At 38.0% G+C, this 26,219-nt stretch overlaps 2 protein-coding genes, 1 non-coding gene and 1 pseudogene across 6 annotated transcripts in view; 3 read left to right on the top strand and 1 right to left on the bottom strand.

The window, feature by feature from the left end:
* LOC107692088 (chondroadherin-like protein) overlaps positions 1–1,594 on the top strand; it is a 6,772-nt pseudogene extending 5,178 nt beyond the window's left edge.
* A 341-nt stretch (positions 1,595–1,935) lies between these two features.
* On the bottom strand, positions 1,936–9,108 carry l3mbtl2 (L3MBTL histone methyl-lysine binding protein 2). Its single transcript, XM_016490948.1, has 18 exons — positions 9,021–9,108; positions 8,327–8,783; positions 7,536–7,674; positions 7,306–7,436; positions 7,116–7,230; positions 6,948–7,027; positions 6,672–6,789; positions 5,613–5,747; positions 5,449–5,537; positions 5,100–5,349; positions 4,210–4,286; positions 3,974–4,078; positions 3,734–3,881; positions 3,529–3,611; positions 3,190–3,424; positions 3,041–3,106; positions 2,770–2,925; positions 1,936–2,302 (listed from the first exon to the last, which is right to left on the bottom strand). The coding sequence occupies exons 2-18, from the start codon at positions 8,696–8,698 to the stop codon at positions 2,184–2,186; spliced, it is 2,418 nt and encodes an 805-aa protein (XP_016346434.1). The 5' UTR covers positions 8,699–8,783; positions 9,021–9,108; the 3' UTR covers positions 1,936–2,183.
* Positions 9,109–9,286: 178 nt separating this feature from the next.
* trnaq-cug (transfer RNA glutamine (anticodon CUG)) lies at positions 9,287–9,358 on the top strand. The gene has a single exon. It is a non-coding gene; the product is annotated as a tRNA-Gln (tRNA).
* Positions 9,359–11,533: 2,175 nt separating this feature from the next.
* LOC107692052 (histone acetyltransferase p300-like) overlaps positions 11,534–26,219 on the top strand; it is a 33,693-nt gene continuing 19,007 nt past the window's right edge. For 2 of the 4 annotated variants that reach the window (XM_016490941.1, XM_016490939.1), the window contains exons 1-16: positions 11,534–11,998; positions 14,561–15,183; positions 17,308–17,478; positions 17,565–17,886; positions 18,023–18,136; positions 18,347–18,553; positions 18,829–18,934; positions 19,111–19,242; positions 19,690–19,807; positions 19,894–20,077; positions 20,293–20,370; positions 20,954–21,042; positions 21,153–21,305; positions 24,066–24,485; positions 24,812–25,039; positions 25,162–25,327. In XM_016490941.1, coding sequence (XP_016346427.1) covers positions 11,905–11,998; positions 14,561–15,183; positions 17,308–17,478; positions 17,565–17,886; positions 18,023–18,136; positions 18,347–18,553; positions 18,829–18,934; positions 19,111–19,242; positions 19,690–19,807; positions 19,894–20,077; positions 20,293–20,370; positions 20,954–21,042; positions 21,153–21,305; positions 24,066–24,485; positions 24,812–25,039; positions 25,162–25,327 — 3,205 coding nt within the window. In that variant the 5' untranslated portion in view covers positions 11,534–11,904. Of the gene's footprint in view, positions 11,999–14,560; positions 15,184–17,307; positions 17,479–17,564; positions 17,887–18,022; positions 18,143–18,346; positions 18,554–18,828; positions 18,935–19,110; positions 19,243–19,689; positions 19,808–19,893; positions 20,078–20,292; positions 20,371–20,953; positions 21,043–21,152; positions 21,306–24,065; positions 24,486–24,811; positions 25,040–25,161; positions 25,328–26,219 lie in introns of all 4 variants that reach the window. The other 2 variants (XM_016490940.1, XM_016490938.1) reach the window with 1 other exon arrangement.

Here is a 26,219-nt window from a genome sequence, read left to right as displayed (position 1 = left end):
ATATCCACTTCGTCATGCCTGGAGCTGATCCGTGCTGGTCACTGAGGAAATACATCAACTTCGCGCTGTGGATCGCTCTCTAGGCCTCCGGCCTCCGCTCACTCTAGCCCACTGTGTGTGACGCTGTGTTTCGTTGTGAGAGGTTTCAGAAAAGCGGGGCATAGAGGAATACAGTAAATACAGTATGTGGAAAATAATGTGTTTTTTGAACCTTAAACCGCATAAACACATTTCATTACACCAAATACACAAAATAATGTTCTTTTTAGCAACAGTATATGACCCCTTTAAAAGTGACATTAAACATTTATAATGGCCACATTCACACAGCAGCAGAATACGGTTGTCAGTCCTGTATTTGAGTTCTTAATATGGTTATGTTCACGCACAGTTAGATTATTTATGGGAATGACAACCAGATTCTATAACCAAACTCGCACCCGTAAATTTTCAGGACTTACAACCACATTCTTAGAAAACCTGTGCTGTGTGAACAGAACTGGACTGGACAACTAGTTGTCTGTCATGTCATACAGTGTGAAAGAGTTGCTCTGCTGCACAAACGCATGTCCACTGTGTGTTGCGGGTTTTCATGTGTCGTCTTGGTAACCTACAGCAGCAGAGATATGAGTTATGTGTCATCTGAGGATTTAGATCCAGTCACTTTTCTCTAACAGAGCCGCTCCGTTCTCCACCCAGAAAAGCTGCTGTCAGTTAATGTAATAACTATTTGACAGGTGAACTCGTGGCTCGATTGGACTCTTGTCGTGTCAAAAAGTGATGTCTTTTCAGTTTTATGGACGTCGCCAACTTGGATATTACTTTGGTCACTGTATGGTTACTGGTAAGGAATTTGGGCTTGACTGCCACTACATGTTCATACAGACAGTATTTGAGATGCTACTGTAAGTTGCTGTGTGAACAGGACATTTTGAGACTCACACCTTTAAGTAAATGCGGATGTCATTCCAAAAAACTAACAGTGTAAAAGTAGCCAATGTTCCAAAAGATTTCAAATAAATACTGTTCTTTTGAACTTTATGTTCATCCTGAAAAAGTGTAGTATAGTTTCCACAAAAATATAAAGCAGCAATATTTTTTTAAATATTAAAAACTATGCATTCGGCTTTAATTTCACAGAATGAAAAATACATATTAAAATAGAAAACAGTTTGTAGATTGTAATTTCATAATATTAATGTTTTAACTATTTTTGATCTTATAAATTCAGCCTTCAGTTTGTTATGGTGTCTCTATCATTGCATTGCTGATACTGGTACTTTCTGACCCTTGTATTGTTCCTTCTGCCACTAGGTGGATTGAGCAGGTGAATCTGAAGGTCAGAGCCACCTGTGGCCACCCACCAGAACTCAGAGGTCAAAGGGTCAAAGACGTCCATGTTTTTAAAAGCTGCCTAGAGGAAAAGCCTCCTCCTATTCAGCACCCAAAACCAACCAAGGCCGCAAAGACTGAATCTGCTCTAATCAGCCCTCCAAAAGTAATCAAGATAGTTAAAGCCAAAGGCATACCACGCAAAAGCGCAAAACGTAATACAGTGCAGAAAAGTACCACAAAGAAAAGGAAGTCCGAGTGATTCTGCTGTATTTACATCACTGTAACTGATGTAGATAAATATAACCTGAACCCTATTTTACACAAAGTTTACATCGAAGGTGCTAGTTTAAATATATGACTGTTTAGAGTGTACAATTAACCTGCTTGATTTTCAAGGGATGTACTATGCTACTTCACTGGTCAATAAAAAAAATTACAAACTTCTAGTAATATACCTTGTAATCACAGAGAATTTGAAGACATTTTTTAAATTCTGTTGTGAAAAATTAATTAAGACAGAAGGTGCCTTAACACAAATGAAATCATTTTAATAGAAGACTGCAATATTTCAGTAATGTGGAAAAAAAATAAGAACTGTAGAAAAATTAAGTAATATTATAATCACTTAACTGTTCCTGTAGTTTACACTTAACAGCTTGGTTGATTTAAATAACTACCAGTGTTATTTCATAACAAAGAAAACAAACAAAAAAAGGTGAATAAACAGACTACCAATGTTTAATATTAAAATACACAAAATAGACAATCTACTTTACACTTTTGCCTACATTTTTTTATATTAGCAGAGTAGTGATCCATTAAAAACTTTCATTAGAACAGGTGGTGGGTTAAACCGAGTCCTCCTGTTTGAAGGTTGCGAAGGGTTCCGGGTTGTCATTTTCTTTGGTTTGTGCACTGGATAATAAGTGGGTTTCCATTTCCTCCACCTTCACCTTTACTGAAATAACTGTAGAGACACAGGCAAACCATGTCAGAACTAAAGATATACAGTGATGTGAAAAAGTGTTGGCCCCCTTCCTGACTCCAATGTGGCTGAATTACAACAATTCTGCATAGATGAGTGGACCAAAATTCCTCCACAGCGCTGTAACAGACTCATTGCAAGTTATCGCAAACGCTTGATTGCAGTTGTTGCTGCTAAGGGTGGCCCAACCAGTTATTAGGTTTAGGGGGCAAACACTTTTTCACACAGGGCCATGTAGTTTTGGATTTTGTTTTCCCTTAATAATAAAAACCTTCATTTAAAAAGTGCATGTTGTGTTCACTTGTTATCTTTTACTAATATTTAAATTTGTTTGATGCTCTGAAACATTAAAGTGTGACAAACATGCAAAAAAATAAGAAATCAGGAAGGGGGCCAACACTTTTTCACACCACTGTATATACATATTATTTGAAGAGATTGCTACATACTTTCTTCCTCAGGTTCAGTCTTTATTTGTAAGGTAAAGGGAGTGACAGAAGGGTTTGATGCCTCTTGTGATTGATTCGTCTCTGGATTCTCATTGGGCTGTGTGGGCTGGGTTTTAGATGTGCATTTACTCATGTTTTTCTTTACAAATCTTCGCCCTAAAGTGAAAAATACAGAATCATAGGAGAATGAAAGGAAGGTAATGACAACATTTTGACATTCGATAAATGTAACCATCATAAAGTAACCAATAATAAAAAAAATTCAACGTACTCCTTTTCCCCATAAAAGGTTTTGCCTTTTTGCTTGTGTGTGAGCGTTCCTGACCCTGAGGTGGTTCTACACAGAGAGCAAAATACAACATGTAGCAATCAAATTTTGGACTGCATATATGAATACCATGAAAATTACGATTATTTTACCAGGGCCGATGGGTGGCTGCAGCTGGTAGCCAGTGATTTCACACCAGCCCACAGGATAAATTTCAGGGGACTGACAGTCTACCCACTGATCAAACTCAGGCTCCCAGCCATCAAAGTGAAGAAGGAGCAGCCGGCCTACGCAGCGCCTAACAGTGGCAACACACACCAACCGGGGCTCCATGAGGTCCACTGCCTCTAGCTTCATACCTGAGGTAAAGCCGTGGCCTACATCACCCTGGGAAAGACGTATGAGGGAGGGACCACAAGATGAGCTTAAAACATAATAAACCCACATATGCATTAACATTGTATATAGCTCAATTGTCAAAAAAGGTTTACGGTGTTGAAAAGTCTTCGTGGAACAGCTACAGTTCCTGTTTCTTCTAAATATTTTGTCCATGTGAATGTGGCATGATCATAACCTGATGAGAAAGGAGGCAATGTCAACAAACTATAAAATTGCAAATAAAGGCTCTTTTGCTTAAATATATATATATTTTTTTAGCAGTTGAAGACAACTGGAATAATCAGTTCAGCACATTACCAGGAGGTAGAGTAAGAGGGATGTCGTTGTTCTCGCAGTATCCAACAGGTAAAATGGCATGAGAGCTGGCATGGTAACAAAACCAGTCAGAACCATCACCGATCTCGACACCGTCAATGCCTACCATGATGTATCCATCCAGCAACACCTGAGTGATAAGATAAGCCAGGTCAGTGCAAACACTTTCAACAAGGTACTGAAATTATTCACTTAAAGTCGTAAATAGTGGCTGTATCATACCTTACGGACTGATGCAACGCAGATGTTCCCAAGGTTCAGAGGATCAATTGCTTCAAGTTTCATGCCTTCCTCAAAAAACTTATCTCCCATGTAAACAGTCCTCAACTATTTGTATACAGTAAGGAATTATACATAGCAAATTACATTACATAACATAAGATTTTTGAACTAACATTAACACAAAAAGTAAAAAAAAAACATGATAATATTTTAGTTTAAATGGTATATGCACTAACCTTCCTGAACTGATGTGGCACACTGTTATGAAGGACTTTGCGAAATGCTGGATGGCTACTCATGTTGACACTCGTATCTGTGTGAGAAATACTCATCATATTATCTACAAATAACCTAATGACAAAAACAATAAGTGAAAGAAAAAAAAAGTTTTTTTTTTTTATGTGAGCCGGAAACAGGCTTCCATACGAAAATAATCATTTTTACAAAAATAAATAAATAATACAAATGAATAAAATACAAATTCCCTTGTTTTTCTATGGAGCCCTGCACATGACGTAAAAATTATCATGACGACAAAGAATTTGTTCAAAAGACTTATTCATTTGTGGCAACGTTTTATTAATTCACTCCCTCATGTTCCCACGACTGGCTACCATTTAACTAAAACAAGCCTACAAATAAATAAGTCATGGGAACAAATTCTTCTTATATAACCACATCTGTATTGGACAATTATGAAAGATAACAAGAAAATCCAAATGTCATGTGTGGGGATCAATAAATAAATAATACAAATGAATAAAATACAAATTCCCTTGTTTTTCTATGGAGCCCTGCACATGACGTAAAAATTATCATGACGACAAAGAATTTGTTCAAAAGACTTATTCATTTGTGGCAACGTTTTATTAATTCTCTCCCTCATGTTCCCACGACTGGCTACCATTTAACTAAAACAAGCCTACAAATAAATAAGTAATGGGAACAAATTCTTCTTATATAACCACATCTGTATTGGACAATTATGAAAGATAAGAAAATCCAAATGTCATGTGTGGGGATCAGTATTTTTCAGCTTGTTCATGTAAAATTTTCTGCATGCTTGTACTGACATTTTGTGTACCTGTCTGTTTCCATGCTTATATAAACCACAGTTTCTTCTCACCGGTTTCTTTGATTGAGTGGCCCACTCTTTCAGACCAGCCTACAGGGTGTAATAGAGGACTCTGCATGTGACACCAGAAATCTGAGAGCACTTCACCCGAGGGTCCCAGGCCCCCATCCTCATACAGCAGTCTGAGCCGGCCTCCTACGACAGTATCCACCACCGCCAAACGAGTACGGCTCACCTGCGAGCGATCGACCACCTCCACCCGAACCCCCTGCCTGAATGGACACCTCAAACTGTCTGCCATCTGAAACACAGACAGATGGGAAACGGAGAATGACAGTTATGCAGAGATAAAAGAAAAACAGATGGCATCAATGGAATATTAATTTGCCAGTGCTGTCACCTTGACATGAAAGTCAACAGGAAGAGTGTGTGCTCCAACCAGTCTCTCCATCAGGTAGGATTTCCAGTCTTTAATATGCTGATGGACCTCTGCAGGAAGAAAATGGTCAAGATTTTGCATTTTTATAGAATTGATACCCGATGACCTATGGTGTAAACGCTCACCTTGAGGGGGGACCAGGAGCTTGCTGTTCACTGCACACCAACCTATAGGATGAACATCAGCCGTGCCCAAGTTACACCACAGGTCATGGCTGTCATCATCCTCAAAACCCTCATGGCGCAGAAGAGCTTTATAGCCTGAGAGAAACACAACAAATCTATTTATCACACAATATCACAAAATTATAATTAACCTTAATTGCATTCTAAAAATGTACAATGTTTAGCATTTTAAATGTTTTATTAAAATAACATTTATTACAACCTAATAAACTACTCTGTGAATGTTGTTGTCATATAAACATACAGTCACTGTAACCACTGTCTATGAATCAAACAACACTGTATTTTTGTTTTTGTATGCAGACAGGCTTGTTTGATAGTTTAATTAGTATTGGTTCCTTATTGTCTTTGTATATTAATTTGTTGTTACAAGTTATTTGATACAGACTACAAACTCAAAATTTGCAAACTCGAAATTATAATAACTTGATAAAATATAAATATAATATACGCTAACGTTCAAAGTTTGAGGTCAGTACGTTTTTTAAAAATAAAATAATACTTTTATTCAGCAAGGCTACATTAAACTGACTGAAAAAGTGAAAGTAAATACATTTATAATATCATTCTATTTCAAATAAACAACGTTTAAAAAAAAATAAATAAAATGTTCTATTCACCAAAGACTCCAGAAAAAAATATCATGGTTTCCACAGAAATATTAAGCAGTACAACTGTTTTCAACACTGATAATAATAATAATTAAAAAAAAATTATTGAGCACCAAATCAGCAAGACTGAAGTAATGGCTGCTGAAAATTCAGCTTTGCCTTCACAGGAGTAAATTACACTGTAAAATATAATAAAATAGAAAACAGTTATTTTAAATTGTACGGTTTTTACTGTATTTGTATCAAATAAATGCAGTCTTGGTGAGCATAAGAGACTTCTCAAAACAAAATAAATCTTACCAACCCCAAACTTTTGAATGATAGCATTATTATTTAAAATATATATTTATATTTTATTTTAAATATTAATAATATGGAGTTTATATACCTGCCAGCTGTACAACAGTGGCGATCCAGTACACCTTACTTGGCAAGGCTGTGTGGGTGTTGAGAACCTCCACTTTTAACCCCACATAGATGTCGTCCCATTGAGCGCAGAGTGGGGCCTGTGATATGGGGAGTAATGTATTGACCGTGATAATGCAATAGCAACAATCATGTGATAGACATTTGCGCATTGGTGTACACATTGTTATAACATTCACTACATTTCTCTTTTACAGGAAGATTTTTGCAAGAATCACGGTGGATAGAAATCACTCACATGTCTGAAGCAGGATACAGGGGCAGCGAGGAGGCCACTTTTCTCAAGGTAACTACCCCAGTCGAACCCAGCCAAAGTAGCTTGGAAGTAGACAGTACAACATCAACATTTAAACATTTGTAAAGCTCACTGTAGTGAAAAGTGAGAGTAATCTGTGTGTTTTCTTACCATCTTGTCCAAATGCTCTGCTCTCCTGATGCTGCTCATTGGTCTTGGACTGTGAAGCCTCAGTCTGTGATTTCAGAGACAGTTTGTGTGATGACTTCCTAGTGGGTGGTCTTCCCTAAGTACAAGGACACACCAACATTTTATCACTGTTCACATAAATGCGTAGAAATACTATACCAGACAATCCCACCTGGAGCCGTACAAGAATTGAGGATTTCTTTGTGTTGGATGAGTATGAACGTGAGCACGACACACTACAGAAGCGCTTGGACCTAGAGAAGGTTTCCGTGGTGCCTCTGGTTCCACACATTTCACATGTAACTGCAGAGACATAAAATTGAGTGGGGTTTACATATACTTGTCCATGGCATGCACTTGTCATGAATCCATGTTCATTAATATAAGTGTTCCTGAATTTACCTATTCCATCACTTTCTGACCAGGAAGAAAGTGTTGCAGAATTATTAACATCATCATCACTGGAATTCTGCTGATCGTGGTCTTCTCCATCAAATATTCTTTCTTCTCCATCATTCATAAATGTCAATTCCTGTTCATCCTTTTAGGAAAAGCAAAGTTATTTATTAATTAAATCAAACCAATGGTGTTAAAAAAAGTACATTTATCAAAATAAAATGATGACACACACACACACACACACACACACACACATACACACCATTGGTCAAAAGTTCGGAATAAATAAGATTTTAGTAATATTGTATAATATTACAATTTAAAATAACGGTTCAAAGCAGCTGTAACGGTTTATATGTTTTATTACTTTTTATATTATTAAATCTAATTTATTCCTGTGGTGGCAAAGCTGAATTTTCAGCCACTACTTCAGTGTCACATGATCCATCAGAAATGATTCTAATATAATTATTTGGTGCCCAAGAAACATATCTTATTGTCAATGCTGAAAACAGTTGTGCTGCTTAGTATTTTTGTGATATATATATTTTTCAGGATTCTGAATAGGAAGTTTAAAAGAACAGCATTTATTTGAAATAGATTATAAATATCTGTATTGTCACTGTCATTTTTGATCAGTTTAACTTTAATCTGACTTTGCTGAATAAAAGTATTAATTTATTTTATATATATATATATATATATTACTGATAGCAAAATGTATTAATTTTCCAATTATTATTATTATATTTATTTGTAGGTTTGGGCCTCCACCAGAGGCGTGAGACACTCACTGATGCGAGCTGCTGAGGTGCAGTGGTCGCTCCGCGTCTCCTCTTCGTACATGAGGAACAGGAGACACCTCTACCTCCGCAGTTACTGCACGGTGGTCGAATGATGAAAACCGTCGGGACAGCTCCATCCTTCAGCCTCAGCCCTTTGAATCCCATTGTCTTTGCAGCGGCATAAGATTTCGGATCAAAGCAGTCCTTGCTGAAGTGCTCAGAGCATAGATGGGAGTACGTCTTGCCGACCCATTTCTTTCGGGTCTTCTGGACCTGTTTCTCCCATTTAAGGAACTCCTCGGGGTCTTTGGGAAATCTGAACATTGAGACATTTTGCCCGCTGAACTTCCCGCAGCCATAAGCAACACATCGGTTAGGCATTTGTAATTTTTAATACAGATGTGGGATCGTATAGAGGTCCTCAGCGTCTTCGGGAATGTAGTCTGCAGATGGCTCCAAATAGCGACTGCGAATTACGTTCAAGAAGCATTAAAACAGTTACAAATTCCACCAGATAACATTAAACCACATTGCTTCACGGTTATTAGCACTCATTCAGTGGTGCAAGCATATAAACAAATATTTGAAGAGCATCGGAGAGCTCTGTATAAATTGTAAACTATGACATACACTGACCAAAAGTCAAAGCAACAATATGAACATTGTTGTGCGTAAAAGAGAACACCACAACAACATTTCTCACCTGCTTTTCCACTTAAAGCCAATGTGGAGTGAGTGGAGTGGTTTGCTTATCGTGGACAGCGCATTATCGCCATCATCCGGACTGGAGAAGCAGATTACGTTACAAAATGGTTTCATTAACCTGTATGATTTTATGCGCTGGTTGTTTGTAAAACGATGTGATGATTAAAAGCCTTAGTTTCATAGAAAACTATTTATATCTATTGTACATTAAATTTTAATTCAACAATATTTGAATAGTCATCTACGCTTACTGCAGCACAGTGCGGTTCCATGGTGTAATGGTTAGCACTCTGGACTCTGAATCCAGCGATCCGAGTTCAAATCTCGGTGGAACCTGACTTTTGTTTTCCGTGAGGTAAAGAGGAGTCAAGTACTTGTGCTTGTACTTACAGTTAAATGAATATCAATCAATAATAAAAAGGGAAGCCAAATTAGCACTTAACCAAGAATGATATTGCCAGTCTGGAAGCTGTAATGCTGAAATCACATGACTGTACCTGTACTCATGGTTATGGTTGGCTCCTCCTTTTTGCAAAGCTGAACTGGGTCAGTAAAGTAACACACTACTAACACTTGTTATAAGTGGAAAGATAAAAACTAACTATTAATCCTGTTAAATAAGTTCATTCACAACTGCATGCATGTACAAGTTCTCTAAAAGGCAGGAAATTAATATACTAGCAGAGTCTTTTATTTATAAGTGACTATGTTAAATTGAATTAGTAAGTTTTATATATGTGAAGTTGTTTGAACAAATATCATATGGCCTATCATCCAGTTTTTGTAGGTCCTATATGTAAAGTCCACTATTGAGGCCAGGCAGAGTGGCCCCACTTATACTATTTTGTCCCAGGCCCCATTCATTTTAGCACTAGCTCTCTGATGGTGTACAACTCCAAACACATTAGAACTGACAATTTCTTGCCATTTTTGTGTGCAGTATTCATCAGTCGGTCAGTGAATGGACAGTGGGTCAGCTGTGGGTAACCATAACCTTGACAAGTAACCTTAGTGCCTTTAGTAAAGTAAAGATTCTAGCATATAAGAAAAGAGAGAGAGAGCTTGAGGCTTATGTTGAAATATGGGAAGACAGATGATATGTGAAGGGTAGATATTTGGGATTGGGATGCATAAAGTGAGGTCATCAAAACAATAGAGTAAATTCAAAAAACATTATTTTAATGAATACATTGATTTTATAAATATAGGCCTAACATAGATTACCAGCCTCGGAGGCACTATTATAAGTCCTTTGGGAGTATTGATAACTGTCCTGCAATTATTGTCATAAAAGTTTCCAAAAGATTGATTCGCTTAGCCACATTGTGGGGTTATTTATTAATATTAACGCCTTGAGATGTACCATCTCATTTTCGAGGGGGTCCCATATTAAGGCACTTTTTCCTTTCATCTAATACATTAATGAAAATTGTACTCTGGACTTGTTAAATTCTCTCCACTTTTGCCAAATTAGCACTGCTTACAAAACAAATTAATACATTTTTCAATACGTCAAACTACTTCCATAAAAATAAAGCACTGGAGAGCATTTTCACTCCAAACTTCTCCAAAACACTTTCAATCCTTTGTTATAGAATGAAGTGTAGAAAAATACTATCAAGATAAAATAGCCTGCTTCATTATTGCTAGCCAATGAGAAATCAAAGGCTGATATCCAAAGTTATTTTCTAATAACTTGCCACTAAAATAAATTAGATAATATAAAAAAGGCAATCTGTGTTAATTATTAATGTAAAACATGAATCTTTATTAATGTAAAACATTAATATTTATTAAAAGAATTTAACACAATTTAGGTGTCATGTCATCCAACAGGGACAATCACCACAATTTAAATTAAATTAATTAGAGTAAGCCTACAACATATAATGGCTTAAAATTCAGTATATTAGCCATTTTTAATTTCTAGTGTAATGAACGAAAATGAACAAATTACTGTAATGTTGCTACAGAATCAGATGCTGGATTTTTTTCTTCGTTATTCTAAATTCATATTCCACAGCATGCAATTCTTGCATACATCAAATCAAATGTAATTCTTAACTTTGTTTTGTGCATAATATATAATAAGTTAAAATACTCATTAAAGTGGGATATTGTAGGATATTTATTCCTCTTTTTGAATAAGTAGCCTACTTTTAATTCACTGCATCTAATAACTAAATCCTGTTAAATTCAACCATGGAAATCTAGTATAGCTGATAAGATTTCAATTACTTCTTCAATTTTGACAATTTTCCATTAAAATTCCAAAATAAAACTATGTGAATTTGTATTTTCATAACAAACTAAATTTAATAATTCTGTACTAACATTTTGAGAAATTTAAATACCTACTCGACGTCTGTTTAAAAAACACAGTTAAAGAAAGAAAATAAAATTCACATTTTGGCTCAATTGAACTTTTTATACTATTTTGATACCACTTGATACTAACATGACCGTACGACAGACTACAAAACACACCTATGTTGCGAACAGATACGGCAGACGAGGAAATGTATTTCAAACACATCATCGCTCAATTCTGTATCTCTTGACGGGACTAGATGAGTTACTGTAGAGCCGCTGCGACCGTCTTTTTATCCTTTCTTGCCGAGTTGACTCCCCCTACCTCCTCCGCTTGCAGAATTGTATAAAGAACACAAATCGGGCTGGGGAGGGGGGTTGATACGCCGAAGCTGAAATCGAGAGGCGAACCCAGGAAAGATGACTATTTGTACACGGGACTTTCCCCCCCTTCGTCCCTAAAAAGGAGGGGGAAATGTCATATTTTTAAAAGCGATATTTTTTAAATCGAGGATTACGTATAGGCTTAGCCGCCTATCTCTGAGGATATATATTTTAATTCGTTAAAAAATATGGCCGAGAACGTTCTGGAGTCTGGCCCGCCTTCAGCGAAGAGGCCTAAACTGTCCTCCCCTGCTCTATCTGCCTCCGTCAGCGATGGAAACGGTAAATATTTATTTTGTTGAATTGTTACGATAGTGAATATTTGAATCACTGGATGCTTGTTTTCTATATACCCATGCACGCTGAAGTCTTTAAGCGGGGAATGGGGTTTTCTTTTTAGTTTTGTGCCAGGCTAGCAAGCTCAGGCTAGTTTGGGAAGCTAACGACGTCGGGTCCGCACGAGACTAGCTTTAGCTTGCCATTCCAGCTAGGTTAGCATTAGCGCTTCTCTGTCGATGTTGGGATTCACTCACAGCGGCTGCACGCTGCTTTCCCTCAGCAAGGGACTGTGCTTGGTGTCAACTGGTGTAAATGTAAAACTAACGGGTGCAAGGAAAAAAAAATGGGATCTACAGTGGCAAAAACAGTAGTGTTTTTTTTTGTGTGTGAAACGCCTGTTTCGGTTTGGTTCCCACTTGCAAAGAGTTGGGATCACTTCTTCAGATAATAAATATAATGTATAACGATTAATAAAAAATTGCATCAATAATTAGGCTTCTACGAATAGATTCTGAAAGCCTAGTCTTCACATTTAATCAATGCTCCTTTATTTACTAATGATCGACATTGATTAGCCTGCTAAACTGAATCAATCAACTTCAAAACTTTCTGACTGCACTTAAACACGATTGTTTTCACAAACTACTCATGTGCAGCGAGCACAAACGTTAGCCTCTGTTCCTTGTGTTTTACTCCACATATTTTCCTGTTCTTTTTAATGTTAATAAATGTGATTAATATTGGTTAGCTAAGATGGTCAGCTAATAACAGACTGATGCTGAAGGCCCGCACATTGTTAGCTAGATGCAAATCAACTAATTCCTCATTATTTTAAGGTCCAGAGGTTTATTCACTGGTTTGAACTTATTTGCTTGTTTATGGCGCTTGAATGGAGGAGGCTTAATGTTTGTGTGATTTGGAGGATACCAATGTACTTGTGTTGTGTTTGAGTGAGTTAGCTTGCTGGCTCAAATAGCCTTTTAGTGCGTCGGTCATTTTTTCGGATCTTGATTTCCATTGTTCAGCCACAACACAACTGACGAGCCCGTCTCTTAAAAACAAACCATAAAACTCATTTAAACCTTAGCGATGCAAATTATTACCACACAAGTGTCCTGATGTTTCTTATTAAATGTTAAAGGTTCGAGTTATTATACTTGAACGTATCTTCAAAAGCGAAGTACGTTTCTTTGTTGATGTCTCTAATGTTTTCAACATTTTGTTCAAACTCGAGTTTGATCCGGTACATATAAGTGTACATATATACATATATGTAAGGAAATTACATACTTTATTTTTTTACTTTTGGATAGATGCAACTGGTAGGTGTGGGTGATTGCAATACTTGCATAAAGAAGTTTCCTTTAGACATTTTTAGTGGAATTTAAAAAGAACAACATTATTTTTAAGATTTCATAAATCTTATCACAATGAAATACCATTTTAAATGAGCAAGCATCACCAGCAAGTCTCATCCACTAGAGTCTAAGTAGTGACTACCTGAATACATTACATCCTAATTCAACAACATGTACTCATCTGTTTAGCTTCCTGTCAAACCACAGCCCGCCATTTCAGATAGTCATTAATAAACACAGCTGTCACATTTCCAGCGAAGTGGCTGTGGAAGTAGCACATCATTTTGGATTGAATGACAACTTTACGTAGCCGATGACAGGACATGCCCATGTCATTACACTCAGTTTTGGGATGCACTTTTGGGATGTACAAAAGTACAAATGAATAAATCACAAACTGTGTTTTCATAATATGTTGATAGAAAGTGGTCACGGTGGTCTTTTCTTAGCTTCATATAGGATGATTTATCCATTTCAGCTGCCCATGCTGTATATATTCATGCATTCTTAAGGGCCGTTCACACCGAGAACAATGAATGTAATGATAACTATAAAGCGTCCACACCAATGCATGATCACGTTCTGTTTATAATAAGTGCACGCTGCAGTTATGTTAAACTCTTTAAAGTCGTGTGGATTATCATTGGCCTGTCAGTGTTATCATTTAATCACCTGGAGAAAAAAATGTTTCAGAAAGCGATTCCAACAAAATGTGTTCCTCTGTGTCATTCTAGAATTGGAATGATTATTAAAACTATAGTTTTGTCGTCCATTGTGTGAACATGCCTTAACTGTAATTTTTTCATGATTATAAAAGCACTGATTTAACTGATGTTGTACACAGATTTAAAAGTCATTAACACAATGCATTTGTGAGTTCTGCCTTAAATCTCAAGGCGTAGGTCAGTGGAATGGAAAAAATATGTAAGGTCTTGAGAGGGCACAACAGTGTAACATGTCCATGTAACTCATTTACGTCGAAAAGCGGTGCAGTGGAATGCAAAAAAAACAAAACATGCATTCTGTGTGAATGGCCCCTTAATCCATTCTTCGTTTTCTCCCAATGAACTTTTCATTTGATGTTCTTTCTTATGTCCAGATGTCAGAGTGTTCAGGTATATTGCTGAATCTATCCCAAGACAAGGATATATTATGTATTATTCTCCCATCATTAAACCTGCTTCTAAATTCTAATTTCCTGCTGTAGATTTTTGCTCGCTTTTTGACCTGGAGTATGACCTTCCAGATGAGCTGATCAGTTCCTCCGAGCTGAGCCTAGCAAATGGAGGGGACCTCGGCCAGTTGCATGGCAATTTGGGTAGTGGGGGCGGGGCCATTGGAGGAGTTGTGTCCAGTGGCCAGGATGCAGCAGCCAAACACAAGCAGCTCTCTGAACTCCTCCGGCATGGATCCGCATCTGCAGCACAGCAGCAGGGTGCGATGGGTAGCCCAGCAGGAGCCTCAATGGGGCTTTTTGGGAATATGAAGGCTTCACCAGGTACTCAGGGCATGGGCCCGCAAGGGCAGCAACGTCTTTCCCCGCAACAGGCCATGCTTATGCAACAGCAGCAAATGGCAGGGATGGTGGGCAACATGAACAGGAATATGCTCGGACCTCAGAAAGGCAACGGACAGCAGCAAGCAGGAGGGCCTGCGCCTCAGCAGCAAAACATGCTGGGAGCGCAGATGATGAACGGATCGCCCAGAATAGGACATCACAACCCGAGCATGGGCAGCAGCAGTAACCTGTTAGCAGAGGCTCTTCAACAGCACCAGACAGTAGGAGGTCAGGGGGGACTGAGGGCACAGCAGCCTGGAGCAATGAACAAGGTAGTGACAACATCATCAATGTTGGTCTGAGGCACCTTATAGAAATGCTTTATATTGGCCAAAGTTATCCTGTTTATTCCTCATTAGAGATGCGTGAAAAAATGGTAAAAAATGGTATTAGCCAATAAATGTGAGATTTTGTTAAGTTTCAGTATTGGACCAATATATTTAAAGGGGTCCTATTATGCTCTTTTACAAAGTCTTGATTTTGTTTTGGGGGTGTACTAGAACAGGCTCTCATACTAGGTTGTTTGAAAAACACATTATTTTTCACATATGTTACATTATTACAACACTTCTCTCCCGAGTCTGGCCTGAATGGCTCGAATAGTTCCTGTATCAAATGAAGGCCCGCCTTCTGAAATACGAAATGTGCTGTGATTGGTTAGCTGGGCCAGTGTGTGTTGTGATTGGCTCCACTCGCACCTGGTGGGGAAATGTCATGCCCCTTACCATAGCCGCCTGCAAGCTTCAGTGTAAATATTGCGTCAAAATCAAATCAATTTGAGCACGATTTAAACCCGGATGATTGTAACCACTCTAAGTTCGTCTGCCTTGTGAAAGCTAGCGTGTCTCCGAACATAGTGATAACACTCGTTGCCTTCTCTAGTGCAGCTCAACCAGGTCTCGTCCCATTCGTCGATATCACAAATCCTGGAAAATATGCGTTGTAGTTTTTGAAAAGTTATTTCTGTTAAATAAAATATCTCCTTTTGAAGTGGACTTTGAGCTTTGTAACTTTGTAGATCTTTTTTATGCTCAAACAGCAACATTACAGACTAAAGTTGAAAAAGTGAAAAAGCATAATAGGACCCCTTTAAGATGATAAATTATAGCCAAATGACGACAACTTTTTGGGGCAATAATCCCTCCCTTCCAGCAACCTGTTACTCGCACGAGATCGCAGCAATTAACAAATGACAACAATCCAATCAATTCCAGATGGAGAAAATCATGCGTTTCACACTGATATACACTGCAATAGAGAAGAAAAGATGATCACAACAGTTTTATTCCGACTTTAATTTTAAAAGCAGCTTTCTCATTTGAAGCACATAGCTATCTGGACTGGAAAGGTGAGCATTTTTCTCACAGAATGTAGATTAGTACTTAATAACAGTAAATTCTTTGTAATCAGCTTTAGAATATAAATGATTATTAGGTAAATATCTTACAGAATTTCTGTATTGCTGATCTCATATCTTTCATAGGGCATTAAACTGTTTATTTTTTCCCCAAATTCTATATTTCTGTTTGAATTTTTCTGGATTCTATTTTAATGGTTAAAATTTTAATAATCAAACAATCAACTGAATTCATAACATTTTTACAATTTACTAAATAGTTACATTAAATTAAAATGTAATGAATTTACCAATAGTTCCCTATTAAATTAGTTTTATTTTTTCCCAGAAATTCAGTTGACTTTTTAAATTTTTTTTTATTCTGTTTTATGATTTAATAAAAATGTATTATCAAAGCTGGTGGTAATCAAATAACTGTTGAAAACTTGAACAATTTAATGAATCTTTTAAAATGTTATCTAATAAAAAGCCTGTTGTACAGCAAATTGATTGCAGAAAAAGTGCTGTACAACAGGTTTACTGTTTAAATTAAAGGACAAAATCATGGATGAAAAATTGTGATATTCCTTAAGTAATGTTTTAATAAGTTGTATTATTATTTCTTTGAGAAGTAAATGTTACTGTATAATGGTAATATATTTGTCATAATTTCATTGAATTAAACCAAACGCTTATTTTAGGGGTTTATAGTGAAGACCTTTGAGTTGCTATGTGTATCTGACGATAGTTTTATCAAATTAAAAGTTGAAATGCTCGTGAAGTGAATTCGCAGTGCAGCTCTTGAGATCAAGATTGAAAAACACCACTAGCATGCTTCAGTGTGTAGACTAAACTGTGCTGACACAGACATTAGTCCATATTGCAATTTGATTAAACATACAGTCCTCCTTTGATGTACAGTAAATTCCTTTTTATGACTGGATTCCAAGATTTTGTCCACATGGTGGAAATAATAGGTCCCTACACACATCCATAGGAGTTTTTTTTTGTTAGAGGGAAATAAGAATGCTTCTCCAAAAAAACTGTCTGTTTGTTGCAGATGGGGATGAATGCAGGTTCAGGCCCCTATGGAGGCCCGTATGGTCAGCCTGCCAGTCAGGGTCTGGGTGTTGCAGGGCTGGCCCCTCAGCTCCAGAACAAACCAGGTCTCCCCAACAGTCCGGCCCAGTTTAACCTCGACAAGAAGCCTGTGCAGAGCATACCTGGCATGGTTTGTATTCAGTCATACAGACTTTAGACTCATTTGAAAGAAATCTACAAGATATCCTAATGTCTGTTATTTTGTGATTTTCACAGCAGGCTTCCCAGCCTTCCCCAGTGGGTGCTGGCGGAGGCGCAGGAATGGCCGGCATTGTGCCTAACACCCAAGGAACTCTTGGGCCCGGATCAGCTCCATCAGCTGTGTCTGCAACAGCAGTGGGAGGAGTTCCTCCAGCAGCCGACCTGGAAAAGCGCAAACTCATACAGCAGCAGCTGGTGCTTTTGCTCCATGCCCACAAGTGCCAGCGGAGGGAGCAGGCCAATGGGGAAGTAAGGCAGTGTAACCTGCCCCACTGTCGCACCATGAAGAACGTCCTCAACCACATGACGCACTGCCAGGCTGGCAAATCTTGCCAAGGTGAGTGTATAAACTGCACAGAATTGAAATAACGTGGCACTTTTGTGGCATGTAGTTCTATTGTTCAGCAGTTCTGCCTATTTATACAACATGGTGCTATTACTAATATTAGGTTTGTGTTTTTATTGCTTTTTAGTGGCGCACTGTGCCTCATCCAGACAGATAATCTCTCACTGGAAGAACTGCACGCGGCATGACTGTCCAGTATGCCTACCACTGAAAAACGCAGGAGACAAGAGGAATCAGCAGAGTGAGTGTGTGTATTAATTCAAAACATGCTGTTTCATACATCTCAACTTACTTTTTGTTTGTATGTATGTGTTTTTGCTGTTAGAATCTTATCATTGTCTTCAATGTTGCAAAATTGGACATTTCAACAGTTGTATGACTATTAAGTTTGTATGGAAACTGTCACTTAATTTGATTTGTTTGATTTTTTTTTTTCTCCAAATGATTTCAGCTCTCCTAGGCACTGGTGGTGTGGGGTTAAGTTCTTCTTTGGGTAATGTAACTGGTGGTACACCCAGTGCCCCCCATCTCAATACCCCAGGGCAGATAGACCCCAGTTCCATCGAGAGGGCTTACGCAGCCCTGGGCCTTACATACCAGGGAAACCAGGCTTCCCCTCAGCCTGTCCTACAAACACAACGGGCAATGAACACAATGGGTAATGACAAACCGAGACACTTTCCAGTATTTTTTATATATATATATATATATATATATATATATATATATAATTATTATTATTTTTTTTTGTGTATTTGTCCACTGCCACTTAAAAGTTTGGGGTCAGTGAGGTTTTTTGTTTTAAATTCCTTTATTCAGCAAGGATGTGTTAAATTTATCAAAAGATAGACATTTTTTTTAATAGACATTTTCATTAGACTTGGAAATGAAGTTTTGCAGTGGTACCTATTCTCATGACCTTTCTTGTTACAGGAGCAAATCCCATGGGAGTAAACGGAGCAGTGGGTGGTCAGTCTCAGAATCAGCAATCTAACCTTCTCCAGGAAACAATGTTGCATCTGAATATGAACTCGCAGAGGTAAACAAACCCTTGGGTTCATCTTGCGTAACTAGTCGCCATTCACTGCTCTGCATTCAGTTGGTCTTAAAATCTCACAGTAACACTAATCCACATCAGCAGGTGTCTGTCAGCTTTGACAAGTTCATATATAAACATAGAGTGGTCCTCATTTGTTTTCGCTCCCCTTTCCCCAGTCTGATGAATGACAATGCTGTGGGCGGTGTGGGGTCTATGCCTGTGGCAAACCCAGCTGCCAGTGCTGGCATGAGCAAGAACTGGCACGAGGACATCACCCAGGATCTACGCAACCACCTGGTGCACAAACTGTAAGTTGTACACTGCTATGTGAAAATTATGCCTGAAGAAGTTACGTTAACATTTTTTATTAGTCACATTTTATAGTGAAATAATTAATTTTTTTTATCAGATACTGAAATGAACAATCTTATAATATTTGTTATATTGATGTGTGTTGGTTGTCAATTGTTGTTTTTCATTACTGCTGTGTTATTACTATATTTCTTTTAAAATAAATTGATCTTGCCATGAAAATAGCCATAGATGCTGGGGTGGCAATAAAAATAAACAAACAAACAAATAGATAAATTCTAGTATTCTTATAAATATATAAATTATTTATAATAACCAATAATAACCAGTAATTTATTAATAATAATAATAATAATTACCAATAAATAACCAATGAAAACCAAGGCTTTTGATATTCAGTTGATATTTATTTCTTCTCCTTTGCTGCTCTTCAATTTCTTCAGAGTCCAGGCCATTTTTCCCACTCCAGACCCTGCTGCACTGAAGGACCGGCGGATGGAGAATCTAGTGGCCTATGCGCGTAAAGTTGAGGGGGATATGTATGATTCCGCTAACAGCAGGGTGAGGGTATTGTCTTGTTGCCTGTTAATGATTTGTGTTTAATTGTAATGACTGATTTGTCACCATTTATACATCACACTTCTCAGGCTGAGTATTATCACCTGCTGGCGGAGAAGATTTATAAAATCCAGAAGGAACTGGAAGAGAAGCGAAGGACAAGGTTACAGAAGCAGGGCATGATGCCTACGCAGCCTGGTATGTCCCCCACTGGCCTGCAGCAAGGGCCCACTGGGATTGGTCAGACTGAGCTACCCACAGGACTGCCTTCTAGTGAGTACTCATCCACCAAACTTGTCTCTCTTTGCGACCAATTAGCAGGTAACTAAATGCCTATTGGCTATTAAAAAAGGGACAAGCCTTTCAATGTTTCCTACCCAAACGTCTGGTCCTAAAGGAAATATGTCAACAGAACAGAAAACTGCTCTAGTCCAGCAATTTCACAGGGTCTTGTTTTTTGTTTTATTGTTTTGCCCCTCTACCTGCAGATGGCCCTCTCTCGGATCCTTCAGTGGTGCGGCCTATTGGTCCAAACCAGATGTTGAACAGGATGCAGAATGCTATCGGTTTGTATATCTCATATACATGTATTTGTGTTTACTGAGATATTCTAAATGTTTAATTTTATATATGTGTACACTACTGATCACAGTTTCTTTTTTTAAGAAATACTTTTATTCAGCAAGTGCAACTTTACAGATCTTCTTTATGCACCAAGAGCTTGTAACACTCCACAGAGAAAGGAAAAATTGAAATCGCATCATATGACCCCTTTAAGATTATCAAAAGTGACAGTAAAGACTTTTGTGTTGTAACAAAAAAATCTATTTAAAATAAATGCTTTTCTTTTGACCTTTCTGTTCACCAAAGAATATTGACAAAAATATGTATACATCATGGTTTCCACAAAGAATTAAGACTGAAAACTGGTATGATGGCTGCTGAAAATTCAGCTTTGCCATCACCAGAATAAAGTACATTTTAAAATATATTAAAATGGAAAACTATTGTTTTAAATTGTAATATTTAACAATATTACTGGTTTTACTGTATTTTACTGTACATACACACACACACTCACTTCTGTGAGATACTGTGTATATATATATATATATATATATTAACTCTCCTCTGCTCTGTGCATTGCAGGCATGAACCCATTTGGGAACCATATGGGAATGCAGTCCATGGGCCAGAGATCTACACCTCCTCTTCCAATCAGCACACCTCTTAACCAGGTCATTACTGTGACTGGAAGTGATACCTTTTGTAGTTTTGTGGTTTAAGTTTGTTTTAAGTGTGTGCACAAAATATTTCTTCTAAATGCTGAATGTTTTGGCTGTTTCAGGGAAGCATGGGCAGTGTGAGGATGCCACAACCGAATGTTGCACAGATGCAAAATCAGTACAGGCAAACTGGACCGTTTCAAGGTTCAAATCCTGTTCTTGGTGCTGGATCTGTTAATATGGCACACCCAGGAAATGACAGCCCTGTCACTCAAGTAAGAGGGCATAGATGTTCTCTGAATTGTATTACACTGAGCGAATATTACTTCTACTATTACACATCAATACATGTTATATTTTTGGTAGACATGTGGTCCTAGTCTTTCCACACTGAGTGCGATGCAAAAAAGCGAGGCGAATCACGACGAACGGTGCTTTCACACCGAACGCGAAACGATTGTTCGCTTTCTGCTAATTCACGCCTGCACGCTAGGTGACGCCGACCAACAAGGCATTTTTCCTCAGATATGTATCTCGTAAATGGATTTACCATCATCCACTGCTCAATATACAGCATTAAATTAAGATAAACAAGGTTCTACACCAGAAACAGACTATCTATAATGCTTACAAGAATAGGCTACATCCTAAAATATAATTAGAAGTACAATTAGCATCAAGCTACACTTGAAAATGTATGTAATTATTAATGTATTTGCTTACCCACTTTAAACCATGATCGAGTGCTTGTAATAACTTCCAGTTGTGATCTATAGTTGATTTTGGTTAAGCAGACACATGCACTCTTTGTATGTTTAATAACGCTACACTGCTAATATTTGTCATAAACATCCTTTATTGCTATAAAAATACCATGAGCTGCATACAAAACACATATAGAATATATATCGTCATAATCATGTCTATTTGCTTTCATATTTCATGTGTAGAAAAAAGTGAACGCGCTCTGACTCATAACACTCGTGCACGTGGAAGAAAATGGACGGTGCTCTACAGATCACATAATTCAGTGGACAATTAATAGAAATGTTATTCTGTATAAAGAGCATGTGAGAATAAATCTGTTCTTTTTTTATTTTATGTTATTTTTCCTTTTCAGAGGGAAAATACATACAGAGATCAGGACATAATTTCTCAGAAAGAAAGAAAAAAAATAAATGAAAACGCATACATACACCTTAATGTTACTATGAAGAGTATGTACAGTGGGTACGGAAAGTATTCAGACCCCCTTAAATTTTTCACTCTTTGTTATATTGCAGCCATTTGCTAAAATCATTTGTTAATTTTTTTCCTCATTAATGTACACACAGCACCCCATATTGACAGAAAAACACAGAATCGTTGACATTTTTGCAGATTTATTAAAAAAGAAAAACTGAAATATCACATGGTCCTAAGTATTCAGACCCTTTGCTCAGTATTTAGTAGAAGCACCCTTTTGATCTAATACAGCCATGAGTCTTTTTGGGAAAGATGCAACAAGTTTTTCACACCTGGATTTGGGGATCCTCTGCCATTCCTCCTTGCAGATCCTCTCCAGTTCTGTCAGGTTGGATGGTAAACGTTGGTGGACAGCCATTTTTAGGTCTCTCCAGAGATGCTCAATTGGGTTTAAGTCAGGGCTCTGGCTGGGCCATTCAAGAACAGTCACAGAGTTGTTGTGAAGCCACTCCTTCGTTATTTTAGCTGTGTGATTAGGGTCATTGTCTTGTTGGAAGGTAAACCTTCGGCCCAGTCTGAGGTCCTGAGCACTCTAGAGAAGGTTTTCGTCCAGGATATCCCTGTAATTGGCCGCATTCATCGCAATATAACAAAGAGTGAAAAATTTAAGGGGGTCTGAATACTTTCCGTACCCACTGTATATACAGAGTATGTATGCCCTCAATCTTGAAAACAAATTTCTCAAATGTTACATACGCATTATATTTTCTTTCTCTTAACTACAACTATAAACAAAAGAACATGGGGAGCTATTGCTTACAACTCATACAAAAAGATAATTTAAAAGTACTGTTACAATTCAAGAAAAATCTGGGCGTACCGGTTTAATATAATCTATCCATTTATTCCAAATTAGAAATGAAAATTATATGAAAAATATAGTTTTTCCATCACATATATAATGTGTATTGTATCAATCCACTCTTCAACTGTGGGTGACTCTGGCTTTAGCCATTTTTTAGTAATTTCTTTTTTACTAGCCGCCAGAAGAATTAACAACAATTTCTTATCCAATTAAACAATTAAAAACAATCTTTACTTCAAAAACAGCTTCCAGATTCCTTTTTATCTCTTGCCAATATGGGGTTAGTTTCTGACACCCCCAAAAAATATGGTATTGGTTAGCTTCCTTTTCCCCACATAATCTCCAGCAGCTAGTACCCTTCCCTTGGTGATTTTTCTGTGATGGTGTAATAAAGAACCTAATAACATTCTTCCAACAAAATTCTCTCCACATGGTTGAGCTTGTAGATTTCCATTGTGTTTTACAAATTTTCTCCCAATCCTCATCTGAGACATTAAAATTCCCTTCCAGAGAATAAATCTGTTCTCAAATACCAATGATAACAAGAACTCGGCGTGCACTCTCTTCTCTTATCCGGGATACTCTTCTTCTGTGTTTGTTTACACTGGTTTTCGAAACAGCGCCACCACTCTTGCCTTTTTGTGCAACAGCAACTTCTCCGGTCACGTGATCCTAGCTCAAATCTTATTGGACGGTCTGTGTTTTCACTTTGCGAAACTGAAAAGATTAATCGGACTGGTTCGAATAAAAACATTCGTATTTTCCGTGCCCGAATGTTCGTGCTCTATGTAGAAGCATCCATAGAAATCTACTGTTTTATTCTAGCGCGTCATCGCGTCCGATATTCATTTCGCTTTTTCGCAGTCAGTGTGGAAAGGCCTTTAGTCATTACACATTCTAGAGCTGCAATACATCATGTATGATACTTGCTCAGAACTGCATCATGAATGCATTCTCAGTGTTTGCTCTATTTTTATTTTGTCAGCAGGGACAAATGCCTACTTTATCATCTTTACCAATGGGCAGTCCTTTAGCCCAGCCGGGGTCTGTTGGAGGGGCAGGCAATGGGTCCTCAGTGGGCTCTCTGGGTCCCAACAGCATGAGTGGGGTTCCTCCATTGTCCACCACAACACAGTCAATCAGCTTCCCCCAATGCTCACCCTTCTACCAGAATTCTCCTTCCCCAGCTCATAGCCGCACACCCACGCCCACATCGGGTTCCCAGACACCCCAGCCTCACACACCCAGCCTACCCCAGTTAGCCGGCAGTCAGCAGCAGTTACCTCCGTCCGCCAGTTCTGACAATGCCATGCAGCCTCCGCAGCAGTCATTAGGAGGAACTCCTCCTGCTGTGTCTCATAGTGGCCTCTCTACGCCAAATGCCAGCCAGCATCCCCGCACTCCAGTGAGTACTGCCGTTTGGTATGCAACAAAAATCCTGGGGCCTCATTTATAAAACCTTGCCTAGAATGATCCTAAATGTGAATGTTTGACAACTTCTGAAATGTTCCTACGAGTAATTTATAAAATGTCCATACGCACAAAAATATTCCTAAATGCATTCCACTTTAAGAGGAAGTAGTGTTAAAGAGAGAGTTCACCCAAAAATTAAAACCATTTATCAGAAAACCATAGATAATTAATGATTTAATTTCAGTGACGTTTTCACTTGTGGCCTCAGTTTTGGATCTCTATACACTTAATTTTTGGCTTTTTTTTTCCTGTCTTAAGTTGTCTCATAAGGGTTCTGTACCAGTGGACAGCCAGGCTGTTACCCCTGCCTCCGTCAGCAGTGCAGACACATCATTTCAGCAGGGTCCTTCAGACTCCACAGCCACCCTTGAGCCTAAGGTGGAGGTCAAGCAGAAAGTAGACGAGGATGAGGATGAGGATGAAGAAGGCATGACAGGAGGTAAAACTGGAAAACATGAAGATATTAAAGCTGAGGAAAAGCCTGAGGTAAGAAATGGAAGTTTCATTTTCAGTAAATAAGAATTCTGAAGTCTAAAATGTATTATTTCTCCCCCCTTTCTTTAAAAATTATTCAACGTGGATTGACTGCTTTCTTTGTGACTTATCAGATAAAGAAAGAGGAGCCGAGTGATGGTGTACCAATGGAGACTTCTTCCACTGCAACTGGGGAGGACAAAAAGCCAGACATAAATTCTGAGCCTAAAGAAGAGGAGGAGGGTTCAGGGTCTACAGCAAACCACAGTTCACCTTCTGGATTCCCTAACAAAAAGAAAAGTATGATCAGAACCCACCTTTGTATTTTAGTTGCTAGAGTTGTCTTCAGTATGAAACCAACCACTGGTACCTTGGTATTGATGCTCTATGCATATAATAGGCAACAATTAAATAGCCATGCAACATATTTAATCTCACACATCAACAGATACTTTTTATTACTATTTTACTCTCTATTTGACCACAGATATGTTTGTAATTTGATGCTTTAGGCTTGCTTAAATTGAATCTCACCATCAGTAATGACTGAAGCGTTGATTTCAGATTTTGTTTTAAGCCATTAGAAATATTAAGGGCTTAAATATAAAGGGGTCATATGATGCGATTTCAAGTTTTCCTTTCTCTTTGGAGTGTTACAAGCTGTTCGTGCATAGATAAGATCCCTAAAGTTGCAAAGACTAAAGTCTCAAACCCAAAGAGATATTCTTTATAAAAGTTAAAGGGATAGTTTACCCAAAAATGAAAATTTGATGTTTATCTGCTTACCTCCAGGGCATCCAAGATGTAGGTGACTTTGGTTCTTCAGTAGAACACAAACAAAGATTTTTAACTCAATCCGTTGCAGTCTGTCAGTCATATAATGTAAGTGAATGGGAATCGCGGCTTTGAGAGTAAAAAAAACATACACAAACAAAACCAAATTAAACCCTGCGGCTCGTGACAATACATTGATGTGTAAAGACACGGAACGATTGGTCTGTGCAAGAAACTGAACCGTATTTATATAGTTTTTTACCTCTGATTCACGCAATGTCTGAACTGTCCTGAGCACGTTCGCGTCTTCTTCTTCAGCCGGCGCGTGACGCGTCTTCTTCTTCTTCTTGCTTTACGGCAGATCGCAGACTTATAAGTGCATTACCGCCACCTATCTCTCAAATGGACCATTGACACT

Source organism: Sinocyclocheilus anshuiensis, unplaced genomic scaffold, assembly GCF_001515605.1.
Source record: "Sinocyclocheilus anshuiensis isolate Anshui unplaced genomic scaffold, SAMN03320099.WGS_v1.1 scaffold726, whole genome shotgun sequence".
Classification (NCBI taxonomy): domain Eukaryota; kingdom Metazoa; phylum Chordata; class Actinopteri; order Cypriniformes; family Cyprinidae; genus Sinocyclocheilus; species Sinocyclocheilus anshuiensis.
This window is presented reverse-complemented; position numbering and strand designations above follow the sequence as displayed.